General features: G+C 36.4%; 1 protein-coding gene across 4 annotated transcripts in view; it reads left to right on the top strand.

Annotated features, from left to right (window-relative positions):
- Positions 1-11,012, top strand: part of MYO3B (myosin IIIB) — a 191,731-nt gene extending 180,719 nt beyond the window's left edge. For all 4 annotated transcript variants that reach the window (XM_063162107.1, XM_063162108.1, XM_063162109.1 and 1 more), the window contains 3 exons: positions 8,001-8,107; positions 8,482-8,528; positions 9,794-11,012. In XM_063162107.1, the coding sequence (XP_063018177.1) occupies positions 8,001-8,107; positions 8,482-8,528; positions 9,794-9,926 (287 nt within the window). In that variant the 3' untranslated portion in view covers positions 9,927-11,012. The remainder of the gene's footprint in view (positions 1-8,000; positions 8,108-8,481; positions 8,529-9,793) is intronic.
- The last annotated feature ends 3,056 nt before the right edge of the window (positions 11,013-14,068 follow it).

Raw genomic sequence — 14,068 nt, forward strand, 5'->3', positions numbered from 1 at the left:
TAGATGGTTTAGCATGAATTATTTTCCCCTGAAGTTAGTTGTATTTGTGTAAATCTCTTGGACTTTGACTAATTGCCCCACCTCTGGAACCTGCTATTAGATGCTATTATGTGCAGGGCTTATAAGGGCTTCTGTATATTCAACATCTAGGAAGACATCTTCAGGACCATACTTGTAGAAGCGTGCTGTTTGCTGACAGGTTTGAATCCTACCCGTGTTAGTCACTGAAAGTTGAGTCCTTTGGTATGCTGTGTTTAATCTCTGCCTTTTTCCCTCTACAGTCAAATCACTCACAATAGAAACTGAAAGAACTGACAAATACTGAAGGATCAGAACTGTGCTGGAAAGGAAAAAAACAGCAAAAGCCAAGATTCTAACTATTTATGGATCTTGTTTCCAACAAAGTATATCTAAAAGCCATTGTCTCAGGGTTCAGAGACAGCTAAATGATTGATTTCACATAAAATATTTGTTGTTCTAATTACAGTATCATCTGGGTCGTTGGCAACAAACAGATGCAAAACCAGCCTTTACATACCATCTTGAAAAACTTATGATTTGCTTAGTGTGCTTTATAATCTAAAGCATATGGCTTTGCACATAAGTGCAGTATCCAAAATGAAGCTGTACATAATGAATCACTGGGTGGGAGAAAATGCATTGCTTCTGTTACAAGTTCTTTCAGCATGTGTATTCAAATGGTTCTGTTTAGGGTTATAAACAAAAGGATATGCTCACAGATTCAGCAGTGTGTTACAGATTCTGGGATGCACATGACATCAAAGGGGCTACACTAATTTCCCTAGCAGTCTATGGCTCTTGGCACTATGAGCACACTCCATCTGAATAAACAGATTTCTAGTTCACCACAATTGTGTGGGGGATCCAAGGTGATAGTGAAGCTTGGTTTTGTTTTATTTTATATCTTTCTATAGGATTTTTTGCTCCTTCAGATTCTGTGTGTTCAGTGAATTGGGTAGCTACATTTGAGCTATAGACGACAAAGCACTTGACGCTGAAAATTATTAAATCTAATATATTATTTTTATGGAATGAATCCAGGTAAGAACTTTAAGTCCACTGGAGTTGCTAAGGATTAATCATTCTTTCAAAGCATCAATATATATATTTTTTAAAGCAGTTAGCATTCTTTCCATTAGCAACACTTATGTGAAGATTCAGTAAGATATTTTGTGAGCTAGCAAGGGCTGAGGTCTTGTAACTCCTCAAAGCACATCTGATTTATTGCTCTTTCCATGCTTGCTTGTCACTAGCAGCATGAAGTGTGCCAGCTCCTATAAATATTCCTGGACACTCTTATGTACAGGAAGGGACCAAGGGAATTTGGTGGCAGGAATGGTTCCCATCATACTTGATCTCATTATATCAATAGAATAGATGGCCTTATTGAACATTTGCAGACATCTGAAGCTACTGGTAGGTAAGCATGAAATATTCTGGAGAGAATTACAGTTGTTAATAGTATTATGTCAATATGCCTCCAGGCTCCTGATGTTACTAGATTAATTTAATCCTCTGATGCCAGAACATAGGTTCTAATGCTGCACATTAATGGTTTTTATTCCCTTTTCTTATTTTCCTCAGTTTCTCAGTACCTTACTTAATCCTTTATTTTTTGTCTTTCTTCTTTTTCCTATAGTTTTCTCTTTTCCCTCTTACTAACTTCAAAAGGGAAAAAAAACATAATGAAGACATACCTTATTACTGAAGTCACCAAAGAGTCTTGCTCTTTATTCTCACCTACCCTGTGTTGTTGTCTCTTGGTGTGGTTTTACTGGACTGAGATAAAGATCTTAGAGAGACAGTGTGTTTATTTTCTATCAGCCTCCAGCATTTTTGCAGAACTACCATAATATAATTGAATTTATAGTATGTCACATAGACACGGTAACTTCATTATTTCTGAATGAAGCTACAGATTACTCTACAGTATATGTTTAGTGAAGCCTATTAGACCTGTTATCCTGTCCTTGTTTCTGATACTTTTATAGTTGGTAGCATTAACAGGCAATGTCCAAATGCCCTGTGATGTGAACCAGGTATCTTTTAATGTGTGCTCATACTAAAGTCACACTGACTGCAGCTTAGTACAGGGATATGCAGGATAGTTCTGCACTAGCAGGATTGAGTATGGCAGGCAGACACAGCAGGAGCTCAGTGAGGACTAACTGTTTGAGTATTCACTCTGCTGCCCAGGCACATTTTTCATTTTACTCCTGTTTTACACTGAAGGTATGATAAACATTTGTGCAGATGGTGGAGAATCATGGCAGTGGAAAAGAAGGAAAATACATTTGTATGAACACTCATAGCCAAATAGCATTGTGTGCCCTTTGTAAATCACTTTTTAAAAACAAAGCTGAAATAATGAAAATTATGAAGTCTAGTTAATTTGCAGCAGTTTTTACTGCGTAAGTGATGTTCAGTCAGTCCCATTTAACACTGATATGAGTGGGACCAGAATCATTAGCCCCTTGAGTTCTCTCCTTGAACAGACTTGCATAGCACACAAGAAAATGTAGCTGTTCCTTGAAGTCAGCATGCTGCACATAATTATCCACTAGCATCCAGTCCAGGAGGAGGATGTATATTATCATTGTCTGTGAGGTCATTTCTGCATTTGCCTAAGACTTCAAGAGGAAAAGTGAAGTTAACTTGCTGCCTTGAAAAATGATTCAAAACTGGAAACTTGAAAACATCAAAATACATATAAATTATCAAAGGAGAACAAAGACAAGTTTTTTCACAAAAGTCGTCTCCCCAGGCTATAACAATGCTTTACATAGGCATGATCAATATATCCAGGCTTGAGAACCAAAGTCTTTTGGAATAAATTAGACTGGCAGGAAAAGAAACAAACAAAGAACAAATTAACATGATTTTAAACATTGCTTAAATTTTCATGAATGTAGACCTTGAGATGTTATGATGAGATCCCATGAGTCTGTGCTAATATTTGCTTATAATTAAGGGTTGCACTTTCATGTTTCATCTGATATTATAGATTGGAAATCAGCTACATGCTTACTATTTTTCTTGTCATAGTGATTTCTCTACTTTATTTGCTTACTCTGTTAATCATATATATGATTCCTTAAATGGCCCCATTACCTTTCCTTTGACAAACTGCCCCTTCTCATACTCTAAATCTCCTTGTTTGAGTAATTAGGGAAAAACTACCCTTCCTGTGATTACCAGGTTTGTGTTCACCTGTAGCAGAAAAGGAGGTAAGACTAACCCCTCCCAAACTTGCCTGGGTAAATGGCTTCAGAAGGGAAATGAGTGTACTCAGCTCTACTCCTCAATATGTGTTGTGGAGAATGAAGTCCCTTCAGCAAGGGAATTGGCAGCAAAGCCTCTTCAGGGTACTGACACCTCTTGTGTGCATTCCTTGAAAAAAAAGTGAGATGGCAAACAGTGTCTAGAGCCCTAGGTGTGCTGCACCACCCTTAAAACAATCTGATTCACCTAAGTTTATTTTTCAAATTCCAAATGCAGTTAAGCTGCTTCCTCACCATTTCTGTGCAGAATTCTCCATATAGGAAAAATTAGCAATGTTTGGCAAGATTATCAGCACCAAGAGGTTTTTGAAGCAAGAGTTTAGTCATTAGGAGTTTATGGAGACCCTTACTTCATTTCAGCAAGCAAAATCTGATGGTTCTGTTCTTCTGGCTGCTTGGTACTCATGCTTTCCATACTAAGATAAACAGGACAGTAAAGACACCTAAGATGAGATCTTCACTGAATATCAAGGGAAGCCAACTGCTCCATGGGAAGTCATTAGAAAAATACATTTTTGCCACTACTGTTTTGAAAGTATTGGTCAGGGCCCAAATCCTAGATGAAGTAGTCCATGTGTCAGTGCTAAAGAGCAGTTTGAAGTCTTTTGTTAAATCTTACTGCTTGGCAGTTTGTGTTTTTCTGAAAGAGTCCTTTGCAGCTTATGGAAAGGATGGGTTTTTAAACAGAAAACTCTTCTAAATAAGATAAAATAAATGTGCTAATCATCTCCAAGCTAACATATCATTAAAAATGTCAGTATAATGGATATGATGGCTACCTGAAGAAAAGTATTTCCATTCCATTTTTTTTCTTAAGAAAACAAAGAAGAAGAATCATGTGGAAATTCAGAAACTCATCCCAGAATTTAAAAGATGAATACAGATCTTCTGCAGACTGAGCCTTCTGATAAAAATCACATTTGAGAAATTAATTTTTGTTAAAATAGATGTGATCTCTATCACATCTTCAATAGTTTTTGCTTAAGTCAAAACATGCCTTTCTAAAAGTTTATAGTCTCAACCTGAGTTTCCATCATACTGCTAAATATTTTTTCAACTAGTTGATTGCTTTCAGTATGTGCTGTAGTTCTGGTCTAAAATTTTATCGTGCTTCTGACCATTAGTTAGTCTAGACTTTTGTTTTTGAATTTGAAAATCCATCCACCTTCTATATAGGGGTTTACACTTTTGCTTCAGATCACCTCTTCACCTTCCTTTGAAAAGAATGAAGTAGAACAATCTTGTATTTCTCGCCATGTGGCAGATTTTTCAGAGTTCAAATTGATCCTGTTCTCAAAACATTCTGCTCTTTATTGCATTCCCCTTAAAATAATTCTGTACACAACAATAAGACTGTTTTTCTGTTTCTGTTGAGTAGTCTTCCTTTCTTTGCACCCAGCTCATTTCATATTCACCTGAATATCTGTAGCTCCCAAGTCTCTCCTGGAGACACTGCTTTCCAACTATGTAATTCCCAGTTTATAAAAATGTATCTCGAATGTTTGACTTCACATTTACTTGAACAAATATCTCTTTTTAATCTGTCTGAGCTCTGCAAGTCCTGTTTTTTTGGCTTGGGCTCTTATGTATCAAAGAAATTAAAAGGTTAACCAACAGTGGTAATAGAGGACTAAACAGAAACACCATCAGCTGCTTTACTTTCTTTACCTTCTACTCCAACAGATTGATCCAGTAGCCAGTTTCTATTTCCCTTCCATGTAAGGCACATGAGTTTTGTGGTGTCTTTAGGGAAGCATCCATGAGCCTGCTCAGCCAGTCAGCTCTCTGAGCCCAAGTGAGATGAGGATGCCCAGAGTCTCAGCTACCCTGCACTTAGATCAGCTGACATAGTGCACTTGGCAGAAAGCATTTGCCTGCTCTCAGTTATTTCCGCACTGCAGTAAGTGATTTAACAAATAAGAAATTGTAACCTAAGGAATTTCTGTGCTCAGAGATTCAAGAGAAGTTTTTCTTCCAAACAAAAGGGGGTCAGATCTCTTTCTTAAAAAGTGGTGCTAAAGGACAACCTGAAGAAAGTGCATGTGCTCACCCTCTCATCTGGTTTTTAAATTTGTAGCAAACTAAGGAGCCTGGACATGCCAGAGGGACATGGCACAATTTCTGTGCAGTATAGACAATACCTTGTTGATGATGGTGGTGCTGCTAATATTTCTATTAAATTACAAGTGACTTTTTTCTTATTGGTGGCTTTAAGTTTGTCATCAAAGCAAAATATTTTAGAGCAGCATTTAAAATGCCTATTCAACTGCTGACTGTTGAGCACATGTTAATACCATTTTCTCCAGCTATGGTAGTTTATGATAAATGTTACCAGATTTTGTACTGTTCATGTAGTGTGCAACTAAGACAAATGGGCCCACTGAAAGGGTATTTCCTTTGGAGAACACAAGCTGCAGACCACCCGTAGGATACACAGAAATAATTAAGTGTCAGGATAAAAAGGTAGAGCAAAATATTAGTGACTCAGAATCCTAATGAATGAAAGACATTAGAAAACCAGCCTATATATATGTGTGCTTTGAAAAAGGAAACATGCAAAGGCCTCAAGAGCACTTAGGGGAAAGGGAAAAGAAAACTACTCCATCACATTATTTTAATGTTTAAAAATTTCTAAATATTTTTGTGCTGTGTTTTTACTTCTGACAAGCTGCAGAGAGGTGTGTGAAATTATGCAGAACAGTGAGTACCTGAGTTCATACCAGCCTCTTTCTAGAATAAAAAAATTCATAGAGAGGTATTCAAAAACTATATTGCTGTAAGAAAAAAACATAACTAGCTGAAAATATTGCTTGCAAAAATTGCAGACCCTGCTGTCCTGAAGGAGGAAGCTCTAAGATCAGTTTGAGTAACTTTCAAAGCAGAGAGAGGCTAGAATGTAGTTAGGACAGGTCTTCTGCAATATTTTCAGACTTCAGAGAGAAAAAAATTGCATTTATATCCTATCTGAATCATAGTGAAAAAAACTTTCAAAAAACCAGATATTATTTGGGCACCCAGTTTCCTCAGTTTCTGCCTTGTCTGTTTGTATACAATACAGGCAAATAGCAAAGGTTCTGGCTCAGCCATCACAATCTCTTTAGCAAAAAAATAAAGGTTCACTTAACTTTGAAAGTATAAAGTACTGAAGCATTAGGTATTAAATTAGCAAGCAGCATGAGTGTATTATTTTGAAGTTTTTTTGTATTAGTGGATAAATGCACTCTTTCTCTATAAAATTGAGTTTGAATTTTAGACCCAGCTCTGGTGGTCATTTAAGCCACCATCCCTCCCAGGTGCTGTGATGGAATGGAACAAATGCTCCTCTCCCACGCAGACATTGCAGTTGCACACTGAGAGGAAATGAATATTTTTTAAATTGTATTGTTGAGCAGAAGAAAGTGAAAGAGAGAAAATGTCTAAGAACAGTCAGTCCTTTGGCTGAAAAGGCCAAAGTTCAAACATCTCCTCTACCTCGTTCAGATTGCAGGTACAGACTATAAGCCTGAGTACATAATAAACCTCTGTAATGTTACCTGCTCCTTAAGGCCAGATTTTGTCAATAGATTTGTGAGATTAGAGCCCTGCATCTGCAAAAGCCATATTAACCTCAGTTTTGAAGTATTTAAAGGAATTCATGCTACTTGATCTTTGTGCTGATCTTTTGTATAGGAGCAGGTTCCTTTTGTGGTACGGAATGCAAATATATAAGATGTATATTTTTCCTTCAGTGCTGCCAAACTGTTTTTATTCATACTGTCACTAAAATAATTTTTAACAGGGAGATATGAGAAAAGTCAAATGCATGGGGATAATAATCTGAAAAGTAAATCACCTTTCTTTACTCCGCAATATCTTGTAGTAACTTACTAACTTAATGAAAATAGTTACCCTGTAATCCAAAGTATGTACCATGGAAAATACCTGGTAAAATAGAATATAGCACACCATAATGTCTTTTCTCTAGAATTCCAAAAAAAAAAAAAAAAAAAAAAAAAAAGTTAAAAAAAATAAATAAACCACACCCCCTCCAAAAAAACAAAACAAAACAACCACTAAAAAAAACCCAAAACTTAGCAAGCTATTAGTTCTCTTCAGAAACCCTTCTGAAATACTTCATCTTTAAATTCTGCTTTCCAGATGACTTTAAGCAACTGTTACTTTACAGCACATCACAAATTATATGAAGAAAGTATAATTCCAAACTGATTCATTTAATCTGATTAAACAGAGAGCCATGTCAAGAAGGTAGCCTTTTTATATAAAGGAAATGATGATAATAGACCAGGTCTCATCAATCAAGAGACTTTATTACTGTCTACTGTAGAAAAACTATTTTGTTGCTGCTGAATGATACGTTCCTAGCTAGTCACAATATACCTCATTTCCTGCTTAGATAACAGAAGATATTAAGAAAAAGTGTGAAAGGAATAAGGAGCTGTGTGATATAGATATACGGAAGAATAAAAAGCGGTAAAAAGTGAAAATTAAGTTCTGCATCAAAACTTGCGCTTGAGCTAAGTTTCAAAAGAGAAAACAAAGATTCCCAAGTTTCTGTTTGCTTACTTTGAATAGAACAGACTTGCTAATAAATCCAGGACCAAATAGGACAGAAGAAAAGACTGTTTACAGACTAAAATGTGCTAAGACGTTCACAGCACCTGGCACAGCTTAAAACTAAATTGTGTTATCTTACTCTAGGTTCAGAAAACTGTCTTGAACAGAAGCTGAGAACACCTCGTCGACGATGTCAGCAGCCCAAAATGCTGAATAGCCCTGAGGATAACATGTACTATAACCAGTTAAATGTGAGTTCAAAGTGGCAATAAAGCTGTTTTACTGGCTTTGTTTCCAGTTAATAATTCTGTTATTAATACCTGTTTCAGCCCCTCCAGCCCCACCCCCACGTTCTTCTGCTCTCGTCTTGAACATGTGCTTATGCTCTTTATCTGTTGCTTTCATGTCAGGATGTCTGCCTTCACGGTGAATAATTGATGTGGTTTATCAAAGACGAGCAAGATGCATGCTTCATCAGGCTCACTTGAGCCCTTTGATCAAAAAAATTATGCTGTGACTTCTGATATTATCAGCATCTGCTTGCATTCAACACAAAATCACTTTGAATTAAAAATTAACGACTTGCTGCTTTGCTTTGACTGTATGTTCTTGGCCCTCTCCACAGGGAACTCTAGAATATCAAGGGAGCAAGAGGAAGCCAAGAAAACTTGGGTAAATATCTATCTTCTTAGTTCTAAGCAACTGTAAACAGAAGAAGTCCTTTGTGATATTACAGAATATGCAAAACTTTCTAGAGAGGTTTCTAAAAATAAACAACATATTTCTGTGCATTGACATTGGACATTTTCTGCAGAGGCAAATGTAAAACTTGCATGTACTGCTGTCTGCAGACACTAGATCTGATTCTTACAAAATACGCTCCCCAGCTCTCTCTGTGTGCTGTTATTACCAAAAAAATAGCATTGTTCATATTTTGAAGTGTGTTTCCCACAAGTGGAAGGTGCCAGCTGAAGGGTGTTGGAACTGAAGGGCTGTGACCTAGAGCAGTGCCAGAAGCCCTGCCAGCCCCACAGCAGCACACTCACACTGGCCTCTTGTCTTCCTGGGGAGCACATGTGAGGGGCTGACAGAGGCCACTGCACAAAAGGGAGTTGCTGCTTCTCTGTTAACTCAGTCACTTCTCATTGCTACATGAGCAGTTACCTCCTGGTATAGATAGAATAAACTAGACTGGCTCCTCTACAATTGCCAAAATATTCACTTGCCTGATCACATGGGTGAGAGAGAACTGATGAATGCTCACAGACACATTTAGTCCAAAAATTTACCAGAACTGTGTTTCTGTGTTTTTTTCCTTTGGTTTTTATTAATCTTCTGATTGTAACTGTATGAACAAGATGTCTTTGAGTCAAGCTCAAAGTCCTAATTTTTGCAAGATTTTGCAAGATTTAGTTTATTTTCTCTCCCTCCCCTAGTTTAAAAAAGTTTGTATTCTGGGAATAAGAACACTAACATCAGACTGCAGTGCTCATCATACATCACAGAAAAATGAAAGCCCCTTGCTGTCAGTAGGGCTTTTTCCAAAATTTGATGCTGTAGTCCTTGGCTCATATTCATAGCAAACCATCATCTGAAATATGATACCAAAATCATATCCTACTTGTGGAACATACACAGACAAAAATCCACATTGCTTAAATTAAATGCCCATTTGGTGCAAGTAGATGTTCTATCATTCTATACTCCCAAACTGTAAGATGATATTGTATTTCCCTGATCCTCAGAACCATTCAGAATATAAAATATAATAGCAGTTGGAATATGTATAAAAGCTATGTCTTTCTCATCAAATCATCCCATCTTTTTTTTTCCATTTTTATAGTAGGGCTTTTCCTTTTTGCATCCACAGAGTAGTTTTTATTTCTGAAGATATTGACAGTGTTTAACTTAAGGAGTGTTGTTTGTTTATTTTCAAGCCAAATCAAAGTGCTGGATGGAGAGGATGAGTATTATGAATCATTGTCAGCTGTTGAATCTACCCCTGAAGATGACAGTTTTCTCAGCTCTCCATCTCCTCCTACAAGAGATGTGTCTTTTGCACAAAGCTGAACCTCACTCATTCTATTGACTAATACTGGTAAGAGTATTTTCCTGCTGATAAGCTCTTCCAGTTAACTTTGTTTATGTGTGTTCATGTAATATATTAAAAATATCATGTTAGCTAGCTACTTTAGTTCACTGTTGAGACCTGGGTTTGCAGGTGTACACTGTCACATTTAGCTGTATTTCTATAAGCAATTGCAGTAAAGGAGAGCAACAGTACCTGTATGTGTTGATGTCAATAATGGACATACTTATTTAGCAGCAAGGTTAATTTATCCAATTCTAACCCCTTCTTTCCTGCCTCCCCCTCCCCTGGCTACTGTTCCCACCCTGTGCCATCCCTTCTGTTGTGCTGGCACAGCTGCTGGTAGAGCTGTGTGAAAAGTAAGATGAAGGAACTGAACTAGATTAAAAGAACACTGTACTAAAAATTTTAATTTGGGGTCATAGTGAAAATGTTTTGTATTTCATTTGACTGATATTAAACATTGTCCTTTATAACTTTCTCTGCGTGTATGGCTCTTAACACTAGAAAAATGTACAGAGTAAAGTAATTTAAAATATAGTTGTTTCTCAGTTTACCTTGCAAATAGTTTTCTTCTAAAGCATTTGTTTACCATAAGTCTAACTCTAGGAATTATTTCAAATATAAGAAGTAAAACAGTTTTAAAGCTAATGTTTCACACACTGCTTCATGTAGTCCTTGTGACTGAAACCATCATTACGACCTGCTATTCTTGTTATCCCTGCAAATATTTAATTTATTCCTTAAGCTATATGTCTGGGCTCCAATCACTCCTACATTTCCACAGCCTTCTTGTATGTAGCAAAGGGGAAAAAGTCACCTGCAAATTTTTCTACTTGCTTTTCACTTTCTTTGAAAATCCTTAATGATAACGGTTCGTGACTTTCTACAGAATACTGAGATTCTTTGACAGTTACTGTTTCCATGGCAGAAGCCAACTATTTCACCTTACTCTTTTATTTCTGGTGCAGAAACACCATTTTGACCTGTGACCATTCTTTGCTTCTTTTCCAGACATGCTCTTGTCAAAAACTTTTGGAAATAAAATGTTCACATTTACTGCCTTACACATTTGCTCAAAATTATTAATTTTTTTCTTTTTTAACAAACAATACTGATTAAATCTGACTGTGTATTTTACAGACCTGGTTATGATCCTTGTTTTTATCTCTGCTGCAGTGAGTTTACCCTGATCTGTGCTAATAGATCTTCCTATTGGAGATGCACCTCACACCTGTTCCTTAAGCTGCATCATTTCTTACTATCAATGTTTACTGACATCATCTTATTGACTACAGGACAAGGAAAGGTAGCATGAGAAATGAGAGCCAAGTGCAGTCACAATATCCCTAAGCTAGAATAGGGAAGAGAAGCTAATGAAATAGATAGTTACACAAAAGCTTTGTTTCTCCTAACAAACACAGAAATTAAATTAGGCAGGGTAGATGAGGGTGAGCAAAGGAGGCAGGGTAAATGAGGATGAGCAAAGGAGTCCAGGAAGAATAATTCTTCAGTCATTCTTCACCCAAAATATGAGAGAGGGCTGAAGGTGGAAGTTCTAGTCCTGACAGACACTGAAGTCGTTCAGTTCACTCATCATTCTCCTCTGATGTACATCTAGGTAGGTGTACTTTAAAGGCTTTCATTTAAGAGCTTTTGAAATTTAGGAACTCCTTAAACAGAGAATTGGTGAATAGCTGCAGATGAATTAATGGCATTGAAAAGTGCAGTGTAAAATAGAAATGGCAAGTAATATGAATGCATGTGTACATGATCAGTTTCTTTACATTTTGTCAAAATGTAACGAGAATGAGGATGTTATGATAACTCATCAAAATTTATGTCACTTTCCCTATGCAATGTGTGCATTCTCCGTTAATTTGTAACATCTGGATAGAAAATAAGACTATTTTTAAACAGTCAAATTACTTGCTTTACTCTTCCATTGGCATAGATCACAGAGAGTTCTGGCAATATTGATGCCTTCTTGTTCCATCCTTCTTTTTTGAAAACTATTAGGGAAAATAGAGTTTTATTATGACTACAGTTCACATCATTATGCATAGTTAAGTGTTTATCAGTTATTTTAATTGAATGACAGTGATGTTTCCAGATACTATGTCGCCTGCCTAAAACCAGCAGTTTACCTTACACTGAGTAATACATTATTTTGAGTAGTTAAGTTGGGAAAGAAGTAAGGTAAAGTGAAAAATAATATATAGTTCAGTGGAGCACTTAATCCAAAGCTGAAGTTCTATTGAAATCAATGAAATTTTGGCATGTGATTAAGTGCTTTGCTGAATGGGTGCTCGAGTTAACAAGAGCAGCATCAGAACATTAAAGTACAGGCAAAATGCAAAAACTCTCCAAGTACATCCCTTAGGTTTCTTCCTTTCTTCTCTTCCAGTTGTTAAGCTTGTATCACTCTCAGCCATCAGAAATGGACTTCAGAGAGTTTTTCAGCAGTCTTTAATTGCATAGAAAGGGTAGAATACAGTATTTTCCTTGTTGGCTACAGTGCCACTATCTACATCTGCGTTACTTTTTCATATTAGTTAATGTCACTAATACTTTAATACTGAATTTACTACCTAAAAGCTGCTGTTGAATAGAATGTGTTCATTCTTGTTGCTTCTTAGCTAAACACTGTGCATGAAGTCAGTCTGTGTATTTTATTCTTTCCTAAGAAAGGATTTACCCCCTATCCTTATTTTTTGTGCATCATCCTCAGCAGATGACCCTGTGAGGTGGTCTTCTCTCATCCTGATTTTAGGACACATGTATACCTTTTGATTGTTAAAAGCCTTGCTGTAGAGCCAGGCAGTCACACTAAGACTGACCAAAAGAGTTGAATTTCTGTTATCATATTGATAGAAGTGTGTGTTTGGGTTGATTGATTTGTGTGTGAAACAGGAGGTATCTCAGTGTGATGATCCTGGTCAGTGGAAGCGTATCAACAAGAATTACTTGGATTTTCTTGTTTGGCTTTCACAACATTGAAGCATTGTTCTGATTTATTTCCTTTCATGTATATTATCCTGAAATATTAATGTATTTTGCTTAATAGTTCATAACATATCCTGTTCTTAATATTTTATAAAAGTAAAGAGTTTAAATCCTGTTAGGAAGAAGAAAATTTCTTAGACAGTGTGTAATATATTAAACAGTTTTCAGCAGATGAGAGAGAAAAGGATGAAGCTCAACAAGGGATTTTAGTAGATTTCTTCTGTAGACCTTAATGGCACTAGAAACTGGTTCTTGCTAAGGACAATTTCTGCCTTTCAGTTATGGCAGCTGAAAAACTTGTCTCTGTGCCAAAAAAAAAAAATCGGGCAGGGAGCTTTTGGAGATTAGCCCCTTTCATTTGGTAATTTTAAATGTGCTTCTGACTTAAACATTTACATCACTTTAGTAACATAAAGGGACCTTAGAATGGGAGTAAATTGCAACCATCTTAAATTTGCCCTTAACGTGACCTCCCTCACCCATACACTGTAAGAGTTGTGGAAAGGTCCTTTGTGCACTGAAGGTCTTTTAAGTGGCCCCTATCAGACTATCCAAGGACTTGTTACTTAGAGGCTTATAAAATGTGGCTATAAATTATGTGAAACTGGGTGCTACTATCTGATTTACACCATATAAAAATTGATATTAAAATGGGATTTAAGTCCCAATTTTAAAATTTCATCTTTAAAAAATTATAATTGAATGTTTATACCCTTCTGTTCCAAGATTTGCAATTATAAAGGAATATTGCTTTTTTGTTGTAAAATAGTTAGCAATGAGATAAATAACTCAAGTCTACCATACTCTTACTTCTCATTCCTTTTTTCATTGCCTCAAAACAGAAAGAGAATTTGGAGAAACAGCCAAACTCTGGCATTTGTAAATGTCTTCGGGTTAACCAGATAAATATAGTGCATATAATTGAAAATCAAGCCATATGGCACAAAAGGATACTCCTATTAGAAGTGGATAAATGGTTTTAGTACCAATATATGCATGAGACGTGGCACATACTAAACTTACCCATCCTGCTTTTAACTCTGACAACAAAATGTGAGAAGTAATGTCAGTTTTGTTGTTAACACTAAAAATACGTTTTGATAACACACCTTGTCTT

Source organism: Melospiza melodia, chromosome 8, assembly GCF_035770615.1.
Source record: "Melospiza melodia melodia isolate bMelMel2 chromosome 8, bMelMel2.pri, whole genome shotgun sequence".
Classification (NCBI taxonomy): domain Eukaryota; kingdom Metazoa; phylum Chordata; class Aves; order Passeriformes; family Passerellidae; genus Melospiza; species Melospiza melodia.